Source organism: Elephas maximus, chromosome 10, assembly GCF_024166365.1.
Source record: "Elephas maximus indicus isolate mEleMax1 chromosome 10, mEleMax1 primary haplotype, whole genome shotgun sequence".
NCBI lineage: Eukaryota > Metazoa > Chordata > Mammalia > Proboscidea > Elephantidae > Elephas > Elephas maximus.
In genome coordinates this window covers 103,687,854-103,712,052 of record NC_064828.1, presented here as the reverse complement: position 1 = coordinate 103,712,052, position 24,199 = coordinate 103,687,854, and the positions used below count along the sequence as shown (strand labels likewise).

Below are 24,199 nucleotides of genomic sequence, written 5' to 3'. Positions count from 1 at the left end.
AACGTGCTGCCTTCACAGGGGGCTTCACTGGTAAGTCTGGCCCGTGTCCCTTGGGCTTCCCTGAACTCGTTCTCTAGCAGATGACGTGAGCTTCCCTGCCTCTGGCTGCGCTCGTGCCAGTTCCTCCCCTGTGGGATGCCCTTCCCGCTCCTTCCCATGTACCCAGAATCCTATGAATCCTTCCCCTCCTCAAACCCTCCTGCTTCCCAACAGTCCAATCACCCTAGCCTAAAACGTCTCACTCTTGGCTGGGCTGTTCCTTTGGTGACTTATCGCTTTCATCTCGTAATAAATCTTCATGTTTTGGGATACTTATTTAATATTTGCGACATTAGATACTGCTATTAGCTTTACCCTAGGCACTCTCTTCACTCTCTAATGAGGCTTTTCAAGGCTGTGACTTTTTAGAAGCAGATTGCCAGGTCTGTCTTTCGAGGTGCCTCTGGGGGGTTTGAACTGCCATAGTGGCTGTTTAATAAATTCATCAGCACAAGCCAGTGTCTCAGAGCACAGGCTCTAGGTTAGAATCCTCCCCCAGCTCCCTAATGACCTTCGGCAAGTCACTGTGATGAAAGGAAGAGAGCGTAAAAACCGATCTGTTTTACAAGTGAGCAATCAAGCAGTTTCAGACACTGTGAACTTACAAAGACCGAAGGGAGGAAAAGGACTCCAAGCTCATAGGAGCGGATCATCAGCTGGGCACCGTTCTTCTCTAAAGCTCCCCAGGCGGCCTTGGACAGATTCGCGCTGCAGAGACAAGGACACGGAAGGGCTGGCTCAGTGAGACATGTCATGTGGGTCAAGTTTGCCCAGCTGCAAGAACATCGGTCAGAAGAAGAGGGGCAATCAAGTTTTTTTCAGTTTCGAGTAGTGCTGTGCATTTTTGGACAGGAAATTTAAATCCCGCTGTGCTATCTATCATCCTCGGGACTTAACTATCTAATTGCGCATTGAGATAGCTTCACCCTCAGCTTCGTTCTCCCCTGAGGGCAGCTATTAAAAGAACTACCCTTCCTTAGAAAGATTTTTGCTGTTTTCTATCCAAAACCATTTTTCTTTTCATGACCCTCCTGTAGCCAAGTTTTCTGGTTTTGCCGTATATAAAGAAAAAAATGATAAAGTGTTAGTATGATCTTAACACAGTATCATCTTAATTGCTGTATCTTCTTTCTTTTTAGCCAGGTAGCACTGTTTTCTATTCTCAATCTATAGAAAACAGCTTTGAGGTCCCTAGATTGGTGTTTGTGTTGTTGTTGGGTGCCCTTGAGTCAATTCCTAGTCATAGTGACCCCACGTGACAGAGTTTCCTAGGCTGTAATCTTTATGGGAGCAGATTGCCAGGTCTTTCTCCTGCAGAGCCAATGGGTGGGTGCAAACCCCAACTCTTCTGTTAGTGGCTGACAGCTTAACTGTTGTGCCACAAGGCCTCCTTTTGGTATTTATATTGGGGAAGGAATGGTGCATTTAGAATCATGGTTTATGTGGTCCAGCAGGGCTGTGGACCTGGATGAAAACCACACATGCAACAGGATGAAGGGGACCAGAACTGACAGGTTGGGAGGCGCCACGGTGATAGCGGATGTTGACTGGAGACTGAGCTGAGGCGTCGGTCTTTAGAGACTCCCTCTCCTGCAGCAACCCAGGCAGAGAACACTCACTCACTGATTAATTCATGTAAACCAGCTGTAAACAGTTTTTCAATTAGGTTCACACAAATTCTATTGCATTTTAAAAATGCATAGCAAAACCTAGGCTATTCAGAACCCTCGAAGCCTGGCTCTGCAGATAGCTGAATATTTAAAAATTCATCCACTGGTGCATCAAGTATTTTCCTGAGCCAAGTGCTGCAACTGCTGTCTGCTGGAAATCAGAGTCAAAACAAAAACAGTTAACAAGGAACATGAAAAGAATGATCTCTGCTTTGGGTTTTACAGCAACAGAAGGGAAGGAATATGGAAGTCAGAGCTAAGGAAAACCCTTTAAACCATTAAGCTGGCTTAAAGTAAATAAATAAAATGGTGTATTATAGGCTTTCCTGCCTGAAGAGCGAGAGCCTTTGGTTGGTGGACAAGGGTCACAAACATGAGCTTCCTGTCTGTGAAGTGAAGCTGATGCATTAGGAAACCACCACAGGGTGGGATGCTTTTCCTGAGCCCCCAGCTAAGCTGTCCAAGGCTCAGTTATTCAGTTAGGCACTTTTGCAGGCCCCTTGCCTACAAAATGCTCAGTTGGTGGTAGACTATGCTGCCCAACTTGTAAAGTGTGGTGACTAATTAGACGTCTGATCTCCAACCACAATATGGACAAATTGTACCAAAGTTTAAGCCTTTAAGAGTGAATTTAAAGTAACAATGTACAAAGTTCCTTCCGAAATTCTCAAAGAGAACAAAGGAGTGACAACTAAGGCATGTGAAGAAGAAAGGAAGATCAGCGTTGAGAAAGCCCTGGACCCACCCAGGTTGAGGGAGAGGTTTAAGTCCCGGCTTCCCTACTCACTCTCTTAGTCTGGAAGCGTCACTGAAACCTGTCTACCACTGGTGACCCTGCTGGTACATGAAATACCAGTGGCATAGCTTCCAGCATCATAACACCACCACAGTAAGACAAACTGAAAGACAAGTGGTAGCTTTCAGACTAAGACATACTAATCTGTCTGGAAGTCTATTTCAGAAAAAGACCGGCCAGAGAAAACCTTATGGACAGCAATGGAACACTGTCTGATATAGTGCCGGAAGAAGAAGTCCTCAGGTCGGAAGGCACACAAAATACGACTGGGGAAGAGCTGCCTCCTCAAAGTAGAGTCAACGTTAATGACGTGGATGGAGTAAAGCTTTTGGAACCTTCATTTACTGATGTGGCAAGGCTCAAAATGAGAAGAAATATCTGTTAGAAATCAGAACACAATGTATGAAGTTATGAGTCAAGGAAAATTGGAAGCTGTCAAAAGTGAAATGCAACATATAAACGTTGATATCCTAGGTATTAGTGAGCTGAAATGGACTGGTATTAGCCATTCTGAATTGAACAATCGTATGGTCTACTGTGCTAAAAAAAGTGCTAGGAATGATAAATTGAAGAGGAATAGCATCACATTCATCGTCAAAAAGAACATTTCCAGATCTATCCTGGAGTACAACCCTGTCAGTGACAGGATGATATCCATACACCTATGATTATTATTCAAATTTATGCACTAACCACTAAGGCCAAAGATGAAGAAAATTGATTTTTACAAACTACTGCAGTCTGAAATTGATCAAACATGCAATCCAGATGCACTGATGATTACTGGTGATTGGAATGTGAAAGCTGGAAACAAAGAAAAATCAGTAGCTGGAAAATATAGCCTTGGTGACTGAAATGATGCCAGGGAACGCATGACAGAATTTTGTAAGCCCAATGACTTATTCATTGAAAATACCTTTTTCAACAACATAAATGACTATATAGGTGGACTTTGCCAGATGGAATACACAGGACTCAAATCAACAACATTTTTGGAAAGAGACAACGGAGAAGCTCAATGTCATCAGTCAGAACAAGGCTAGGGGCTGACTGTGGAACAGACCATCAATTGCTCCTATGCAAGGTCAAGCTGAAGCCGAAGAAAATTAAAACAAGTCCATGAGAGCCAAAGTACAACTTTGAGTATATCCTACCTGAATTTAGAGACCATCTCAAGAATAGATTTGACGCACTGAACACCAATCACAGAAGACCAGACAAGTTGTGGAATGACATCAAGGACATATACATGAAGAAAGAAAAAGGTCATTAAAAAGACAGAAAAGGAAGAAAAGATCAAAACAGAAGAGACTCGATATAAATCCATCCATGTATGAGCAGCTGATATTTGACAAAGGACCAGTGTCAGTCAATTGGGGAAATGATAGTCTTTTTAACAAATCATGCTGGCATAACTGGATATCCATTTGCAAAAGAATGAAACAGGACCCATACCTCACACCATGCACAAAAACTAACTCCAAGTGGATCAAAGACCTAAACATAAAGACTAAAACGATAAAGATCATGGAAGAAAAAATAGGGACAACCCTAGGAGCCCTAATACAGGGCATAAACAGAATACAAAACATTACCAAAAATGATGAAGAGAAACCAGATAACTGGGAGCTCCTAAAAATCAAACACCTATGCTCATCTAAAGACTTCACCAAAAGAGTAAAAAGACCACCTACAGACTGGGAAAGAATATTCAGCTATGACATCTCAGACCAGTGCCTGATTTCTAAAATCTACATGATTCTGTCAAAACTCAACCACAAAAAGACAAACAACCCAATCAAGAAGTGGGCAAAGGATATGAACACACATTTCACTAAAGAAGATATTCAGGCAGCCAACAGACACATGAGAAAATGCTCCCGATCATTAGCCATTAGAGAAATGCAAATTAAAACTACGATGAGATTCCATCTCACACCAACTAGACTGGCATTAATCCAAAAAACACAAAATAATAAATGTTGGAGAGGCTGCGGAGAGATTGGAACTCTCATACACTGCTGGTGGGATTGTAAAATGGTACAACCACTTTGGAAATCCATCTGACGTTATCTTAAACGGTTAGAAATAGAACTACCATACAACCCAGAAATCCCACTCCTCGGAATATACCCTAGAGATACAAGAGCCTTCACACAAACAGATATATGCACACCCATGTTTATTGCAGCTCTGTTTACAATAGGAAAAAGCTAGAAGCAACCAAGGTGTCCGTCAACAGATGAATGGGTAAATAAATTGTGGTATATTCACACAATGGAATACTACGCATCGATAAAGAACAGTGACGAATCTCTGAAACATTTCATAACATGGAGGAATCTGGAAGGCATTATGCTGAGCGAAATGAGTCAGAGGCAAAAGGACAAATATTGTATAAGACCACTATTATAAGATCTTGAGAAATAGAAAAAACGGAGAAGAACACATACTTTTGTGGTTACAAACGGGGGAGGGAGGGAGGGAGGGAGAGGGTTTTTTATTGATCACTCAGTAGATAAGAACTGCTTTGGGTGAAGGGAAAGACAACACTCAATACAAGGAAGGTCAGTCTAATTGGACTGGACTAAAAGCAAAGAGGTTTCCGGGATAAAATGAAAGCTTCAAAGGTCAGCAGAGCAGGGGCTGGGGTCTGGGGAACATGGTTTGAGGGGACTTCTAAGTCAATGGGCAAAACAATTGTATTATGAAAACATTCTGCATCCCACTTTGAAATGTGGCGTCTGGGGTCCTAAATGCCAACAAGCGGCCATCTAAGATACATCAATTGGTCTCAACCCACCTGGAACAAAGGCAAAGGAAGAACACCAAGGTCACATGACAACTAAGAACCCAAGGGACAGAAAGGGCCACATGAACCAGAGACCTACATTATCCTGAGATCAGAAGAACTAGTTGGTGCCCGGCCACAATCGATGTTGGCCCTGTCAGGGAGCACAACAGACAACTCCTGAGGGAGCAGGAGACCCATGGGATACAGACCCCAAATTCTCATGAGAAGACCATACCTAATGGTATGACTGCGACTAGCGGAATCCCGGAGGCAATGCTCCCCGGACCTTCTGATGGCACAGGACAGGAACCATCCCCGAAGACAACTCATCAGGCATGAAAAGGACTGGTTAGTGGCGGGGAGAGAGATGCTGATGAAGAGTGAGCTAATTAAATCAGGTGGACACTGGAGAGTGTGTTGGCAACTCTTGACTGGAGGGGGGATGGGAAGATAGAGAAAGAGGGAAGACGGCAAAATTGGCACGAAACGAGAGACTGAAAGGGCTGACTCAATGGGGGAGAGCAAGTGGGAGAAGGGAGTAAGATGTATGTAAACTTACATGTGACAGACTGATTGGAATGGTAAATGTTCAATTGAAGCTTAATAAAAATTAATAAAAAAAAAATCCTTTGGGGGAAAAAAAAAACCAGAAGAGACTCTGAAACTTGCTCTTGAACATAGAGAACCTAAGCAAATGGAAGAAATGGTGAAGTAAAAGAGCTAAACAAAAGATTTCAAAGGGCTGCTGGAGAAGACAAAGTATTATAATGAAATGTGCAAAGATCTGGAGATAGAAAACCAAAAGGGAAGAACTTGCTTTGCATTTCTCAAGGTGAAAGAACTGAAAAAAAAAAAAAAAATTCAAGCAATATTGAAGGACTCTGTGGGCAAAAAACTGAATGACACAGGAAGCATCAAGAGAAGATGGAAAGAACACACAGAGTCACTGTACCAAAAAGAATTTGTCGATGTTCAACCATTTCAGGAGGCAGCATATGATCAAGAACCCACAGTACTGAAGGCAGTTCAAGCTGCACTGAAAAACCTGAAAACCAAGCCTATTGCCGCGGAGTTAATTTTGACTCATTAGCGACTCAGACACTGGCAAAAAACAGGGCTCCAGCAATTGAGATATTTCAATAAATGGGATGTAGTGCTAGAAACACTCACACAGCTACCTGGCCAACTGACTGTAAGAGATCTATACACGTGCCCATTCTAAAGAAAGGTGATACAACAAAATGTGGAAATTATCGAACAACAACATTAATATCACGCACACACAAGCAAAATTTTGCTGAAGATAATTCAAAAACAGTTGCAGCAATACATATACAGGGAACCGCCAGAAATTCAAACTGGATTCAGAAGAGGATGTAGAACAAGGAATATTATTGCCAATGTCATATGGATCTTGGCTGAGAGCAGGGACTACCTGGAAGATGTTTGCCTGTGTTTTACTGACCACGCGAAGGCATTCGACTGTGTGGATCATAACAAATTATGAATAACATTGTGAAGAATGGGAATTCCAGAACACTCGACTGTGCTCATGTGGAACCTATACATAAACCAAGAGGCAGTTGTTCAAAGAGAACATGGGGATGCTGTGTGGTTTAAAATCAGGAAAGGTGTGCATCAGGGTTGTGTCCTTTCGCCATCCTTATTCAATACATATGCTGAGCAAATAATCCAAGAAGCCAGACTATAGGAAGAACATGGGATCAGGATTGGAGAAGAGTCGTTAACAACCTGCGATATGCAGATGATACAATCTTGCTTGCTGAAAGTGAAGAGGGCTTGAAGCACTTACTGATGAAGATCAAAGACTAGACTTCAGTATGGCTTGCATCTCAACATAAAGAAAACAAAATTCTTCACAATAAGCAACATAATGATAAATGGTGAAAAGACGGAAGTTGTCAAGGATTTCATTTTGCTTGGATCCATAATCAGTGCCCATGGAAGTAGCAGTCAAGAAATTGAACAATGTACTACTGCACTGGGCAAACCTGCTGCAAAAGACCTCTTTCAAGTGTTAAAAAGCAAAGATGTAGGTTTGAGGACTAAGATGCACCTGACCTAAACCATGGACTTTTCAACTGCCTCATATGCATCTGAAAGCTGGCCAAGGAATAAGGAAGACCAAAGAAGAATTGATGCATTTGAATTATGGTACTGGCAAAGACCCCTGGATATACCATGGACTGCTCTGTAGCCACCTGAGTCCTTTCCTCTTCCACAAACTCCGTCTCCTTCAAGAAGCTATCTATGGCTATCCCAGCCCTCACATCTCTCCTAACGCTGAATCCTACAGGTGCTAGGTATGCAAGAAACATCTTCTAATTCATTCAAGAAAAAAGACTGTTACACAAAGTCTTAGAAGATAACATCTTAATAATCCTATTTTCTCCACTGTGATTGTGATTAGAGAATTAAAAATTTTTAAATCACAAAATTTAGAGAAAAGACCTGACTATTGACACATAGGCATGACAGCAGGTAGCAGCAGATTCTGACCTTACATACACTTCACTCACAATTAGAGTTAACCTTGTTGATCTTCAGGTTCCTTATCTTCAGCCTGCCTGCCTCACAAGGTTGATGTGAGGATTGTATCAGACCAGGTGTGTGAAGTCTCTGGCACATAAATGATGCTTCATAAATACCAGCTATCATTGTCAGCAGGAGTTTGTTAAACTTATGGAAGAGTGAGTCTGGTCTCCTCTGGTGTGACTCATGAAGCAACAGAATTCTACAGAAGGCAGGTCCATCCTATAACGTTTTGGTGATAGACGGAACTAAAAATGATTCACCAGATTGCTTCACCGATTTCATAATCTTAGCATGAGGCCCCAAGGCAGAATTATAGGGAGCTTCTATTTTATTGTGTGAAGGCAATCAAGAGGATTTTGGTTTTCTGACAGATATATGCACTGAAATATTCAATAGAGATGAGCGATACAGTACCAGGAATTTAACAGCATAGTTGAGATTAAACCGATTCTGCAGGTGTCTAACAATCTGGGAGATGAAGTACCAAAGGGGGTGTAACATGTCAGCTGTGTTTTGGGGGCTGGTATCATGTTTCACAGATACATACAGTGTATTAACAAAGAAATGCCAGCCAGAAAAGAAAAAGATAAATGATATGATGCACATTTCTAAAGAGAGAAGCAAGAGTAGGACACTATGAAAGACTGGATCCTTGAGTGTGGGCTTTTGCAAGTAAAAATCTGATAAATCACCAACTAGGTTCTGACTTATCTATTTGCAGCCTCATTTTGCTCTTTGGTTACAGTGGGAACATGACCCTGAGCTAACTCTTTCAAGTCCACACTGAACTCTGAACAGTGGCTTTGGCATTCTATGGCATAGTTCAGCCTAGCTCCAACCTGGTCTTTAAAAGGATCCCTCAATTCTTGATCCCCGCCACGTGGCTGTCAGTTTGTCAACCTGTGGTGGGTTGCACGTTGCTGTGATAGTGGGAAGTTATGCTACAGTATTTCAAATACCAGCATGGTCACCCTTGGTGGACAGGTTTTAGCTGAGCTTTCAGACTATGAAAGACTAGGAAAAAGGAGCTGGCAGTCTACTTCTGAAACAAATGGCTAGTGAAAGCCTTATGAATACAGCAGAACAGTGATACAGTGCTGGAGGATGAGCCCCTCAAGTTGGAAGGCACTCATATGCAGACACGTAGATGACACAACCTTGCCTACTCAAAGTGAAGAGGACTTGAAGCACTTATTGATGAAGATCAAAGACTACAGCCTTCAGTGTGAATTACAACTCAACATAAAGAAAACAAAAATCCTCACAACTGGACCAATAAGCAACATCATGATAAATGGAGAGAAGATTGAAGTTGTCAAGGATTTCATTTTGCTTGAATCCATAATCAATGCCCATGGAAGCAGCAGTCAAGAAATCAGATGACACACTGCATTGGGCAAATCTGCTGCAAATGACCTCTTTAAAGTGAAAAAGCAAAGATGTCATTTTAAGGACGATGGTGTGCCTGACCCAAGCCATGGTGTTTTCAATTGCCTCATATGCAGGTGAAAGCTGGACAATGAAGAAGAAAACCAAAGAACCGATGCCTTTGAATTACGGTTTTGGCAAAGAATACTGAATATACATACCATGGATTGCTAGAACGAACACATCTGTCTGAGAAGAAGTATAGCCAGAATGCTCCTTAGAAGCAAGAATGGCAAGGCTTCATCTCACATACTTTGGACATGTTATCAAGAGGAACGAGTCCCTGGAGAAGGACATCATGCTTGGTTAAGTTGAAGGTCAGCGAAAAAGAGGAAGACCCTCAATGAGATGGATTGACACAGTGGCTTCAAAAATGGGCTCAAACATAGCAATGATTGTGAGGATGGCACAGGACTGGGCAGCGTTTCATTTGGTTGTACGCAGGGTCGCTATGAGTTGGAACTGACTCAGTGGCACCTAACGGTAACAACAACATTCTTGATCCCAGAAACCCTGGTGGCATAGTGGTTAAGTGCCTGGCTGCTAACTGAAAGGTCAACAGTTTGAACCCACGGGAGAATGATGCGGCAGTCTGCTTCCGTAAAGATTACAGCCATAGAAACCCTACGAGGCAGTTCTACTTCGTCCCATGGGGTCACTATGAGTCAGGATCTGCTTGATGGCTCGTAACATCCTTGATCCCATAAACGGAGTTTTAAGGACTTCAGAAGCTATCATGTCAGCATCCAGAATTCAGAATGACAGAAGACACCGTCAAGCAGGATCCAAAGTTGCTTTTTAAATTTCAGATCACAACTGGTATTTAGGAGACTGTGTCAAAGAACTTGAATATGTATTTAATGGTAACCAATGTGATAGATAACCAAAAACTGCTTACTATTTCATTTTCTACTGAAATGTTCCATTATTTTAGTCCACTTCCTGTGGCTAAAAGGCAATACAAGGCCTTGGAGAGTAACAGACTCAAGATTTGGGCTTTGGTTTCGGGTACATCTTCCACCTTGGGGTTACCTCCTCCGGCTGGCAGTTTCTTCATCTGTGATATGGGCTTAATACCATCTGCTCATTTTACTGGGTTCTAAGGAATGGCTGAAATAATCTAGGCGGAAGTGCTTAGTAGACTGTAAAGCACAGCTCAAAGGGAAGCTTTGGAAGTATTAATACTTTTAACAGAACTATAAACCAGTTGCCATCAAGTTGACCTCGACTCATGCTGACCCCAGGCGTCAGAGTAGAACTGTGTTCCACAGGGTTTTCAATGGTTGATTTTTCAGAAGTAGACTGCCAGGCCTTTCTTCTGAGGTGCCTGTGAGTAGACTTCAACCTCCAACCTTTTGGTTAGCAGCCAAATGTGTTAACCGTTTGCACCACCCAGGGACTCCAAAACAAAATTATAGAATGTTTAATTTTTATAATGGGCCCTGGAAGATGACCTATTTCAATGATGTTCTTTTTTTAACCTGTAGAACCTTTTGTTCAAAGGAAATATTGGAAGCAAACAAAAGCCAAGTGTCTCCGGTTGAACAGGAATTGCTTGCATTTCTCTCCCCGTACCCCACCGTTGTGGTGGCCTCTAAAAGGAATTTCCAGAACGCTGGGGGCTCCAAGGGACCTGGCAAAAAAACTACTGCTTCAGTCCAACCCCTGGTCTTACAGATGCGGAAGTAGGCCTAAAGAGCTGCAGCAACTGTCTACCAGCAAGGTTGTTGCTGCAGAGGGTGGGCTGTTTATGTAGCCAGCTAAGACTTAAACGCCTGACATATGGCCAGTACTTGGTCAATTTACCTTAGAAAAACTAAATATGTTGCTGTTGAGTCAATTCTGACACATAGCGACACTATAACACAGAGTAGAACTGCCCCACAGGGTTTCTGAGGAGCAGGTGGTAGATTCGAACTGCCCATCTTTTGGTTAGCAGCCAAACACTTAACAACTGTGCCACCAGTGCCCCTCAATTTACCTTAGAGACCCCAAAAAGCTTTCTGAAAAGATTCCTACCATGACCCCCTGCAAAATCTGTGAAGGCTGGTGCCTTGCCTTGGTTTTCCTGGGTGCCACAGTCATACAGCCTGCTGAAGACCATTCTTGTCTTTTTGGAGCCTCACAACGAATAGCACCAAGTATTTGTGCTACCTTCCTAGACAGCCTGAGGAGCAGCCTCCTTGGGGTTGGTGACCAACTCCACAAAGACAGTGTCTGGAACTCTCCTAAAGGATCTATGCTCACAACCCTGCAGGCAACCCAATTCCTCCCTCTTCCTCATGTCCTTCTCTCAACCAGCTTCCGAGTCCTTCTGACTCTCCAGGGAACGCCCCTGCTGTTTTTCATTCACTGGCGCCCTCTGGTCTCATGCTGGCAATTTTGCATCAGTCTCTCAGTAGGTCTTCCTGCCTCCATGCTTTTTCCCTGTAAACTAATTCCAGAAATAGTATGCGACTTGAGGAAACAAAGATCGAGTTCCTGTGTGGTATTTACTAGATAAGTGGCCTCATCTCTGTGCCCGCTCCTACACTCACCGAACAGGTATGATGATATCACCTGCTCCGTTTAGATCCCAGAGAACATGGCCATGAATGAAAACTGCATGTCAACCACAAAGCTCTGAACAACAATAGACATTACCAGTAACATTAACACAACTCTGTTGACCAGGCCACTCTCTTGTCCAAATACTTCTGGGGATCCCTAACTGAAAAGCTGAAAATCCTTTGCCTGTCACTGAAGCTCCACCAAAACCTGCCATCATCCCCTGGTCAAGCTTCTCTCCCAATTCCCCTGTACCATGCTCCATTCCAGCCCAGATGATCCTTCTACCTCCCCCAACACATCTTGTTTCAGGACTTTCAAGTACACGATTTTTGCTACCTAAAATGCTCACCTTGGGCTATCAAAACCCTGCCCTATCAAGAACAAAAGGTACTACTTGCTGAAGCTTTTCCAGTTATTCCACACAGAAGTGATCTCTCTCCTCTGAGCCCTCCATATCCCCCCACCCTGGGCTATGTGATTTTTAGTAGGTACTATGAAACCCTAGTAGTGTAGTGGTTAAGAGCTATGGCTGCTAACCAAAAGGTTAGCCATTCGAATCCTCCAGGTGCTCCTTGAAAACCCTATGGGGCAGTTCTACTCTGTCCCATAGGGTTACTATGAGTTGGAACTTACCCAATAGCAACGGGTTTAGTTTTTTTTTTTTTTTTTTTTGGTATTCTGGATGGGAGTCCCTGGGTGGTGCAAACAGTTAGTGTGTTTGGCTACTAACCAAAAGGTTGGAAGTTCGAGTCCACCCAGAGGTACCTAGGAAGAAAGGCCTGGTGATCCACTTCCAAAAAATCAGCCATTGAAAACCCCATGGAACATAGTTCTGCTCTGACACACATGGGGTCCTGATGAGCTGGAGTCGGCTCACTGGCAGCTGGTTTACCCTGAACGTCGTTGATGGCAACAGTACAGATTTACCAGAGAACATGCACACAAACGCACACTAAAATCTACCTCCACCTTGATCAAGCTCTCAGGGGATGAGTAGCTCTAGTGATCACTATGTCACGCTCAGGGACATTTGCAAGCCCACGTGTCCAGCGTAGTATCGAGAATAGGTACTGAATGTGTATGTGCAAATGAGAGAATGGGAGAACAAATGAGTAAAAGACTGGGTGATGATCTGGGCCTTGGAAGCAATGTGGGACAACAGAAACAGCCAGACGCTCCAGGCTCTGGGTGGCATTTAGTGCTGTGGGATGCAGCTGAGTTTGGTATGAACAGACTGGATGGGCCGAAGTCAGGGCAGTTAGGCGCTCAAGACATTTTTGTCAGTTGCCTGAATGATGACTAGTAAATGGGAATGGGGTGACCACAGTGATGGTGTGTTTTCAGAGAGAACTGACGCTTTAACCACTGTACCCCCCAAAAAGCCTGGCACAGAATAGACATGCAAGAAATACCCGCTGACTGATAACAGAAGCAGGACACATAAAGGCTGAGAAAAAGCAGCTGGAGGTGACCCACTGCCTGCCACGCATTCATCTGAGGCTGCACAGCAAGGGCCATCAGTGACAACTGTGGCAGAAATGACAACCTTGGTAGGTGGGCAGCGGCATGGCAAAAGTCAGGGCATTCAGGAGAGAGAGGTCAGGGAAAGGCCTGGCACCACAGTAGCAGAGGGTGTAAGTGGGGAAGAGGGAAGACTGGGTGGGTGGAGACATGAGGCCTTAGAAGATGCCCAAAGAAGTGGCTGCTTTAGGAAACAGGGCTCCAGCAAGTGTCTGAGCTGTGTGTTTGCCCCAGAGTCCTCGGTCAGCGGTGCCAATGCAAAGCACAGAGACAACAGTCGTCAATGCCCTAGAATACAAGTTCCTTGAAGGCACGGACCATGTATGTTCATCACGCACAGCCAAAGCCGACGGCAGCATCTGGCACATAGGCAAGACATATTCAAACCAGGTTATCTAGGTTTGAATCCTATCTCTATTCCCTTACCAAATGGGTCACTTTGGGTATGCTATTTAAGCTCACTATGCCTCAGTTTTCACATCTCTAAAACGGGGATAACAATAGTACCTAGCTGCTAACTGAAAGGCTTAAATGAGTTAGTGCAAAAAAGCACTTAGTCAGCGTAATCACCATATAGATATTCGCTTTCGTCTAAGAGGGGTTTTCTTTGGGGGCCAGTACCTGGTGGGGCTTCCAAATAGTACCTACTCTTCCAAATAGTATCTACTCTGTCCACCTGGTAACTAGCCAGTGTCCAGAGGATCTAGAGGCAACCCCCAGGTCAGGGGGTCTGAAGCTTCTTCCCATTTGGGATTTGGAAGAATCTCACGAGGGTTGCTCACACGAGCACAGCAAGAGACATTCTGTCCAACTTTGGTCTACTTGTACCCAACGCAAGAGAGGGAGGGTAGTGATATGACCTCGAATCATTTCTCATGTAGAAAAGGAACTCGTTTGCAGACTTAGTACTGATAACCATGAATTGTAACAAAGTACATAAGGCATACCAACTAGTCCCAGTTATCTTGAAGCCGCAGCTCCAAGTAACTAAGTCTTCGCAATGACATCAACAAATATTTTTTGTGTGATCCAATTTGATTCTCACCAAAAAACCGAGACAAAAAAAAAAAAAAGACTGTTTCAGAGTCAAAGGACCAGACATCAGAGAAGAAGTACTGCACAACGATGCTGAAAAGCAGAGGAGGAGAGAACGTCGCTTATGTCTCCACAAAAAGCCACAGTGATTCTGTAGTTAAGCACTTGTCTCCTTTTCCCCCAAAGTGGCAGCACCAACATTTCGGCTTGTCCCAGACTCTCCCGCACTGCCTCTCTGTTGCCAGGCAACCGTAACAGTGATGCAACACGTGTCAAGCATCCACTTTGCTTTCTGCCCACCCACAATGCACAGCTTTCATAATTGTTCTCATTGGGAATGCCAATTACTCCTAGGCACTATCTTCTTAGCCAAGGTTGCTTCTTAAAATGTATCTTCTGGCCTGCTTGGCCCTGTGGTAAAATTTAAACACTATATTTCTCATCATGTCCCAGTAATTTCCATAACAACGGGCTGCCCATCGAACATGGGATCATTCTGTGGTAGGATCAAACAGATGGGGGAAAAAATCTTATTAAAACCATAAATAGCTTTCCATAAAGGCAGTCAGACAAAAGAGAACTTGTGGGCTAATATAACATTCCATTAAGTTCAAGTTCAAATGCTGCTTTTAAGTTTCTATGAACATATACACTGGGCTGAATGTACCTCTCTTGATTAAACAGAAATTTTGACCACCGTGGATAATTTTGGCCAATTTTTGAATTAACCACAATGTTTGGCCAATACTGAGTTTAGAAAGGGCTGTATCTATGCAGCTTATTAAATTTTTCATTACGTCCTTGAATAACCTTTTTAATTTCTCTAACTACTTCATCTGGGTGTTCCTCGGCTTGTTCTGTGTATTGCCTGATCTCCTTCCTAATCTCGTTCCTGATGTCTTGAAGAGTTCTGTACGTTAATCTTCTGAATTCTGTACCCAGTAATCCCAGGAAGGCACCATCATCCAGAAGACCCATTGATTCTTTGTTTTGAGAGCTTGTTGAAACAATCATGGTCTGCTTCTTTATGTGACTTGATATTGACTGTTGTCTCTGAGCCATCTATAAGTTACTATATTAGTTTATTTTGTTTGCTTACTGTATCCTAGCTTCTTGTTTTGTTTTGATATGCCCAAGTGGGTTGCTTGAGTGAGCTATTTTCACCTTTGAAGCTCTGACATCCTGTCCCCAGATGGCTAGAGCTGTTATCAGTTATACAGTCTAGGAGTCCATTCACTTGTCTTGTATGAATTCAGCTCAGGTGTCCATGTAGCTGACCATAAATTGTGTGGTACAGGCTCTGTCCTACAGTCTTAGAGGGGCGAGGTGATTGGTGTAGGTACTAGTATCTGGTTGCAGCAAGTGGTCATGCTCTGAACAAGGCAGAGGGCTGAGAACCATCCCCTGAGTGTCTGTGAGGAAAGCATGTCCCTGTTCCCTACAGCATACAGGTGGGTGGGTTCTGCATGTGGACCATGGGCACCCAACGCTTTTGGTTTTAAGGACTGGGAGGTACCAGTTATTCTTGGACCCCTGTCATGGGTGGCTGGGTGACCTGCATGGAGCCACCAGTCCCTAGACCCCTGATGTGGGTAGGTGAGGACTCTGTTTAATAGGCAAAGCAATGTCAAATATCAAATACCCACCTCTTCGCCACACAGCTGAAACAGTTGCAGTCTGCCAACAACGGCCTATTCTCCTGAAATAGGCCCACACAGGTCCATGCAGGGGGGAAAGGTACTCAAAGTCCATGGACCATTTATGCCTAGACAGGAGCCGCTTCTGTCCTGAGCTCCCCCAGTTAGTGGCGCTGGCAAATTATCTTCTCCCCCAATTGTGAGTTTATTCCCACTCCAAGGCTGGGAGGACGGCTCTGGGCACTCAACAGGGCCTATCTCAGGCCCAGGGAATTCAGCCGCTGAAGCTGGCCTGGGAGCGGGGTGGCGGGGGCGGGGGACGGTAAAGTACACACAAGTACTTAGCTGTTGCCGACAGTGCCGTTCTTCTCTGGTTCCATAGGTCTGAGTAGGCTGTGTTGGCTGGCTGCTTCCCCCTGAGGAAACTGCAGCCGAACGCTAGTACTAGCCCGCCACCGCCGCTCCCAGGAACGGTGCCTGAAGGATTCTGGCAATTCAGGTCCGGTACCTCCTCTCCGCTTCTAAACCGTCTCTCCCTCCCCCTGCCGCTCAGTCCGTTTTCTAACTTTGCCTTTGATGTTCAGGGCTCCTAGCTTGTCATAAATATACTCGTTTCACTTGCTTTTTCGGGTCTTTTTTGTCAGAGAGATCACAGGAAGCCTCTGTTTATTCTACCATCTTGGCCCTGCCTCCGAAAGGGCTGTATCTATGGACAGGTCTTTAGATCACACATTACACTTAGGTATGTTATATGTGCAAAACAGACTTTAAATGGCTTCATAAGATGCTTTCTTGAATCCTAAAGAGGCCTAATGAGTATCAGCTCAAGAATAACACATTGCTCTTAGCAGCCACTAAAAATCAAGCAGCTAAATAATGTTAAATGTCATACAGTTTAATAAGCAACCTCCACATATATTTTCTATCACCATACTTGGAACATTCCATAAATGAGATAAGGACCCAGATTATAAATGACTTGGAGTCCCTAAGAAATGTCAGCAGTTAATGCACATGGCTGCTAACTGAAAGGGTGGAGGTCCGAGTCCATCCAGAGGTGCCAAGGAAGAAAGGCCTGGTGATCTACTTCCAAAAAGTCAGCCATGAAAAATCCTATGGATAACAGTTCTACTCTGACACACCTGGGGTCACCATGCGTTGAAATCAACTCAACAGCAACTGGCTATAAACGACTTTTCCAAAATTCAAGTGGCAAGACTAGTTTTAAAGTGGCAATCCCAAATTAGGACTTGGATCCCTGAACTCTACCCAGTGCTATTTCCTCCATATATGCTGGGTGATCAGATGATATTACCATCTGAAGGGCCTGGGTTTGAAAACGTGGTTGTTGGTTTCCGTCAAGTAGATTCCGACTCATGGCAACCCCATGTGGACACGGCAGAAACGCTCTGTAGGGTTTTCAAGGCTGTGTGACCTTTTGGAAGCAGATCACCAGGTCTGCCTCCCGAAGTACCTCTTGGTGGGTTTGAACTGCCAACCTTTTGGCTAGTAGTTGACTGCTTAACAGTTTTTGTTCTATCTAGATACTCCTTGAAAATGTTAATGTAAGTTAAAGCTACTTAACCTAAGAAACTAGTAGCAGTGGTTTAATATTAAGAAACAGGGTGGCTGGAGAAAGGAGTGGCAAGACAAACTTTCTCTATAGACCTATTTTACGTTTTATAGCGTGCATGTATTACCTTGTTGGAGAAAAAATTTTTTTAAATATTTTAACTCAAATATTTATTGGTTACTAACCATGTGCTGTGCAGTGTTAGTGCAAAGGATATAAGGGTGAGTCAGAGCTGGCATCTGCTCTGAGCAGCTCACACTGTATTGAAGCAAAGGGACCCACAAAGAGCCAACAATGAGGATGTAAAAAAGATCAAGCAAAGAAGTGTTACGAAAGCACAAAGCAAAAAAACAATGAATTATGTCTGCTGAGCTAGGAAAAGTTTCACTCGAAAGGAAACATTTGAGTTAGACCTTGAATGATAAGTGTAATTGTTCTAGACAGTCCAGAAAGAAAAACATAAATTTAAAATTTGAGAAGCAGTCTGAAAATAAACTGTAGTTAGATTAAGGGGATATGATTCATTCATTCAAATTTTTTAAGTCACTACAGACCAGGCACTGCACTAGGCATTATATGAGGCAGTTGTGCAGAAAACAGACATTAAACAAGTAATTACCAAAAGCCAGGATGAGTACTTTGGAAGGAAAAGAAGCATGGGGATTTACAAACTCATTTTCTCTTGTTGTCCTTAGGTGCCGTTGAGTCACTTCTGCTCATAGTGACCCTTTGTACAAGAGAAGGAAAAACTGCTAGGTCCTGAGCCATTCTCACAGTCATTGTTATGTTTGAGCCCACTGTTAAAGCCACTGTGTCAATCCATCTCATTGAGGGTCTTCCTCTTTTTCGCTGACCCTCTACCAAGCACGATGTCCTTCTCTAGAGACTGGTCCCTCTTGAAAACATGTTCAAAGTATGTAAGAGGAAGTCTTGCCATCCTTGCTTCCAAGGAGCACTCTGGCTATATTTTTTCCAAGACAGCCTTGTTTGTTCTTCTGGCAGTCCATGGTATATTCAATATTCTTCCCAACACCATAATTCAAAGGTACCAACTCTTCTTTGGTCTTCCTTTTTCATCATCTATCTTTCACATGCATATGAGACAATTAAAAATATCATGGTTTGGGTCAGGTGCATCTTAGTCCTCAAAGTGACATCTTTGCTTTTTAACACTTTGCCCAATGCAATGCATCATTTGATTTCTTTTAATTTTTATTGTGCTTTAAGTGAAAGTTTACAAATCAAGTCAGTCTCTCACACAAAAATTTATATACAGCTTGCTACACACTCCCAGTTGCTCTCTCCCTAAAGAAACAGCCCACTGTCTCCCTCCACTCTCTCTTTTAGTGTCCATTTCATCAGCTTCTAACCCCCTCTACCCTCTCATCTCCCCTCCAGGCAGGAGATGCCAACACAGTCTCGAGTGTCCACCTGATACAAGTAGTTCACTCTTCATCAGCATCTCTCTCCAACCCATTGTCCAGTCCCTTCCATGTCTGATGAGTTGTCTTCGGGAATGGTTCCTGTCCTGGGCCAACAGAAGGTCTGGCGGCCATGACCACCAGGGTCCTTCTAGTCTCAGTCAGACCATTAAGTCTGGTCTTTTTACGAGAATTTGGGGTCTGCATCCCACTGCTCTCCTGTTCCCTCAGGGGTTCTCTGTTGTGTTCCCTGTCAGGGCACCATCTAGTTTTTCTGGTCTCAGGCTGATGTAGTCTCTGGTTTATGTAGCCCTTTCTCATTTGATTTCTTGACTGCTCCTTCCATGGTCGTTGATTGTGGATCCGAGTAAAATGAAATCCTTGACAACCTCAATATTTCCTGTTAATCACGATGCTGCTTATTGGTTCAGTTGTAAGGATTTTTGTTTTCTTTATGCTGAGGTGTAATTCATACTCAAGTCTGTAGTCTTTGATCTTCATCATTAAGTGCTTTAAGTCCTATTTGCTTCAGCAAGCAAGGTTGTAGTCATCTGCATATTGCAGGCTGTTAATGAGTCTTCCACCAGTCCTGATGCTACATTCTTCTTCATATAGTTCGGCTGCTCAGATTAATTGCTCAGCACACAGACTGAATAAGCATGGTGAAAGGATGCAACCCTGACGCACACATTTCCTAATTCTAAACCATGCAGTATCACCTTACTCTGTTCGAACGACTGCCTTTTGGTCTATGTACAGGTTCCTTGTGAGTACAATTAAGTGTTCTGGAATTCCCATTCCTTGAAATGTTATCTATAATTTGTTATGATCCATACAGATTGCATAGTCAATAAATCACAGGTAAACACCTTTCTGGTATTCTCTGCTTTCAGCCAAGATCCATCTGATATTAGCAATGACATCCCTCATTCCACATCCTCTTCAGAATCCAGCTTAAATTTCTGGCAGTTCCCTGTTGATAAACTGCTACAAATGCTTTAGTATGTTTTTCAGCAAAATTTTACTTCCATGTGATATCGATGATATTGTTCGATAATTCCCACATTCTGTTGGATCAACCTTTGGAACAGGCATAAATGTGGATCTCTTCCAGTTGGTTGGTCAGGTAGCTGTTTTCCAAATTTCTCGGCATGGACAAGTGATCACCTCCAGCACTGCATCTGGTTTTGAAACATCTCAGCTGGTATTCTGTCAATTCCTGGGGCCTTCTTATTTTTCCAATGCCTTTGCTGCAGCTTGGACTTCTTCCTTCAATACCATTGGTTCTTGATCATATGCTACCTCCTGAAATGGCTGAACATTGACCAATTCTTTTTGGTACAGTGACTCTGTGTATTCTTTCCATCTGCTTTTGATACTTCTTGCATCATTCAATATTTTGCCCATAGAATCCTCAAAATTGCAACTCGAGTCTTGAATTTTTTCTTCAGTTCTTTCAGTTTGAGAAATGTAGAGCATGTTCGTCCATTTTGGTTTTCTAACTCCAGGTCTTTTCACATTTCATTTATAATATTTTACTTTGTGTTTTCTAGCTGCTTTTTGAAATCTTCTGTTCAACTCTTTTAATTCGTCATTTCTTCTGTTTGCTTTAGCTACTCTACATTCAAGAGCAAGTTTCAGAATCTCTTCTGACATCCATTTTGGTCTTTTCTTTCTTTCTTGTCTTTTTAATGACTTTTTGCTCTCTTCATGTATGATGTCCTTCCACAACTTGTCTGGCCTTCGCTCGTCAGTGTTCAAAGCATCAAATCTATTCTTCAGATGGTGTCTAAATTCAGGTGGGATATACTCACGGTCGTATTTTGGCTCTTATGGACTTGTTCTGATTCTCTTTAGTTTCAACCTGAACTTGCATATGAGCAGCTGATGGTCTGTTCCACAATTGGCCCCTGGCCTTGTTCTGACTGATGACATTGAAATCTTCCATTGTCTCTTTTCACAGATGTAGTTGATTTGATTGCTACATTTTCCATCTGGTGAGGACCACGAATGTAGTCACTGTTTATGTTGTTGAAAAAAGGTATCTGCAATGGAGTTGTTGGTCTTGCAAAATTCTATCATGTAATCTCCAGCATCATTTCTATCACCAAGTCCATATTTTCCAACTACCAACTCTTCTTAGCTTTCAACTTTTACATTCCAATCACCGGTAATTATCAAAGCATCTTGATTACTTGTTTGATCAATTTCAGACTGCAAAAGTTGGTAAAAATCTTCAATTTCCTCATTTTTGGTAGTAGTGGTCAGTGTATAAATTTCAATAGTGGTCATATTAATTGGTCTTCCTTGTAGGCATATGGATATTATCCTATCATTGACAGTGCTGTACTTCAGGGTAGATCTTGAAATGTTCTTTTTGACGATGAACAAAAAGCCATTCTTCTTCAGTTTGTAACTCCTGGCATAGTAGACCATATGACTATCTGATTCAAAATGGCCAAAAACCAGTTTATTTCACCTCAGTAATGCCTAGAATACTGATCTTTACAGTTCCATTTCTTTTCTGATGATTTGCAATTTTCCTAGATTCATACTTTGTACATTCTATGTTCTGATCGTTAATGGATGTTTGCAGCTGTTTCTTCTCTTTTTGAGTCATGCCACATCAGCCAATGAAGGTCGCAAAAGCTTGGCTCCATCTATGTCCTTAATAAGGTCAACTCTACTTTGAGAAAGCAGATCCTTCCCAGTCATATTTTGAGAGCCTTCCTACCTGAGGAGCCCAGCTCCCAGCACTGTATTAGACAATGTTCTGCTACTATTCATAAGGTTTTCACTGGTCAGTTTTTTCAGAAGTAGACTGCCAGGTCCTTCTCCCTAGTCTGTTGCAGTCTGGAAGCTCCACTGAAACCTGTCCACCAAGGGTGACTCAGCTGGTATTTGAAATACTGGTAACAAAGGTTCCAGTATCACGGTAACACATAAGCCACCACAGTACGAATTTCTATCTCTAGAAAAATTCAAAGACCAACAGTGAGAACTCTTACACAGAAGACTTAGGTATGCATTTACATACTAGAGCAAAATACCCAATAGCAGGAGGAAAAACATCACTTTTGGTCACTCCCTCTGTGCAGATAAAACCAGGGCTGTTAATTACCTGAGGGATGTGGTCTTGGATTCTTAACCTCTTGGGGCTCCAGTTTTCCCAGCAGGGAAAAATGAAAATGCTGGACAAGACCACTTTGACCAAATAACTGATGTTTCTCTATGCTGTTCTTAACATGTTTCGAGAAAAATCAGATAGTTAAATGAATACTTAAAGGAATTTTTAACAAAAAGTTATAAGTATAGTTTTCAAATTCAACATTTATTGCAGTGTCATGATTTCAGTAAGAGCCTTGATTAGTATAAAAAGGTAATATAATGGGCAAAGTCCTATAGCCCAAATTGTCAGAGAACCATCATGCCTGTTTAAGGAAAATGTCACATAATTTAAAGTACTCAACACAAAACAGTAACAGAGCCTCATTAATAAGGTAGCCCTTGAAATGTATGATAGTATGCTATTGAGCAAATATTTCCAGTCACAGCCATTTTAGAATTAGAAGCAGGTAGATTATTTCATCTAGCTCTACCAATTTATTATCAGGAAGTGAAGGTCACTCAGTATTAGTATGTGGTAGAACCAGTATTAGAGGGCAGTTTTTCTACTTGCAACTTAGTAAACTGGTTTCAAAGACATTTACTGAATAAAGAGATGAGGTGACATTGAAATGTCTCTGAATACCCAGCCTCCTGTGGATAATATTCCAGGATCCATATTATGCCCCAAGTCACATTCTTGTTGGTTAACTTTGTAGAAGGCTGGGAAGCATTAAGACTTAATTTCTAATCAGTTTAATTTAGGAATATTTGTAATAATTTAATTTTTTCAAGTTTGTTTGTATTTAAAATAAAGTTGGGGAAAGGAATTAAGAGCAGCCTCACAAAGACCAAGGTAACCGGGCCTTGAACTTCTTGCCCAAAGAAGGGCTGTGTGTGTTCTTCGCCTTTGTCCTCAATGACTTCCCCATCCAGGGAGCCAAAGGTTCAGGTCTCCACATCCAGGAAACCTGCCTCTTCAGAATCAAGAATTTCTTTTTTTAAAGATTCACAGTAAAGGAAATTGCAGTTGCTCCCTGGCCATCCTTCACAGTTATTGAAGGAGAAGGTTGAATGAGTGTTTAAGACACGAATAATCCCAGCTATCCTTTACTGAAGGTCTGTTATATTCCCAGCACGGAGCTCTACTGTCTCATTTAGCTCTTACAATAACCCCAAATGGCAGTCAACCGCTTTTCTCATGTTACAGAATAGGAAACAGACTCAGCTTAAATAGATTTCCCAACTTCACATTGCTAGTATATGACAGCATGGTGTCTGAAGTCTTTATCTTTAGGACTCAAATTTGTATTTCCATTACGCCATGCTGACTTGCACACCTCCAGGAACACCCCCAGTGCATCTAACCTACACCACCCACATGGGTCAGGTCACTGTTCCTTATTCTATTCCAAGCGAGGGTGAGAAGCTTAGCCACCAATTTCCATGAAATAGGAAAATGACTGGGATTCGTTTCTAAGAGGTTCTTTTGCTTAAAAGTTTGTTCATGAATGTAGTTCCTTCTTAAAGAAAGAATTCTACTCTGTGATAGTTTAATTAGTTGCTCCTGACATCAGTTATGTTACTGAGTCATGAGGATGCCTAGTGGTCTGAGTGCTGTCTAGGAGTCAGGAACTAAAGTTCCAGTTGTTGCTCTGGTCTTCAAAGGGCACAGCACCCCACTGGACTATAAAAATGAACACACTGACTAATAAAGTACAGGGGGTTTCTTTTTGGATGATAAAAATGTTCTACACATAGATTGTGTTGATAACTGCACAATGCTGTGAACATACTAAAACCACTGAATTAGACACTTTAAATGGGTGAATGATATGGTATGTGAACCGTATCTCAATAAAGATGCTAAAAAAAAAAAAAACTGAACGTTTAGGAGATTTGATTGCTCAGGTTTCAATATCCAAAAGAGAAATAATTAAGGAATGAACATTCATTTTACCATTTTTCTTTTGCTATTGCATTTCATGATGTATATTCCCCAAATGTCTTTTTTTTATTGCATTTTATGATGTATATTCCCCAAATGTCAATTTATGTTATCTCTATTATTAAA

General features: G+C 42.5%; 1 protein-coding gene across 4 annotated transcripts in view; it reads right to left on the bottom strand.

Moving 5' to 3' along the window:
• Positions 1 to 24,199, bottom strand: part of TDP1 (tyrosyl-DNA phosphodiesterase 1) — a 97,503-nt gene that overhangs the window by 25,698 nt on the left and 47,606 nt on the right. For all 4 annotated transcript variants that reach the window (XM_049898922.1, XM_049898921.1, XM_049898923.1 and 1 more), the window contains one exon: positions 645 to 747. In XM_049898922.1, the coding sequence (XP_049754879.1) occupies positions 645 to 747 (103 nt within the window). The remainder of the gene's footprint in view (positions 1 to 644; positions 748 to 24,199) is intronic.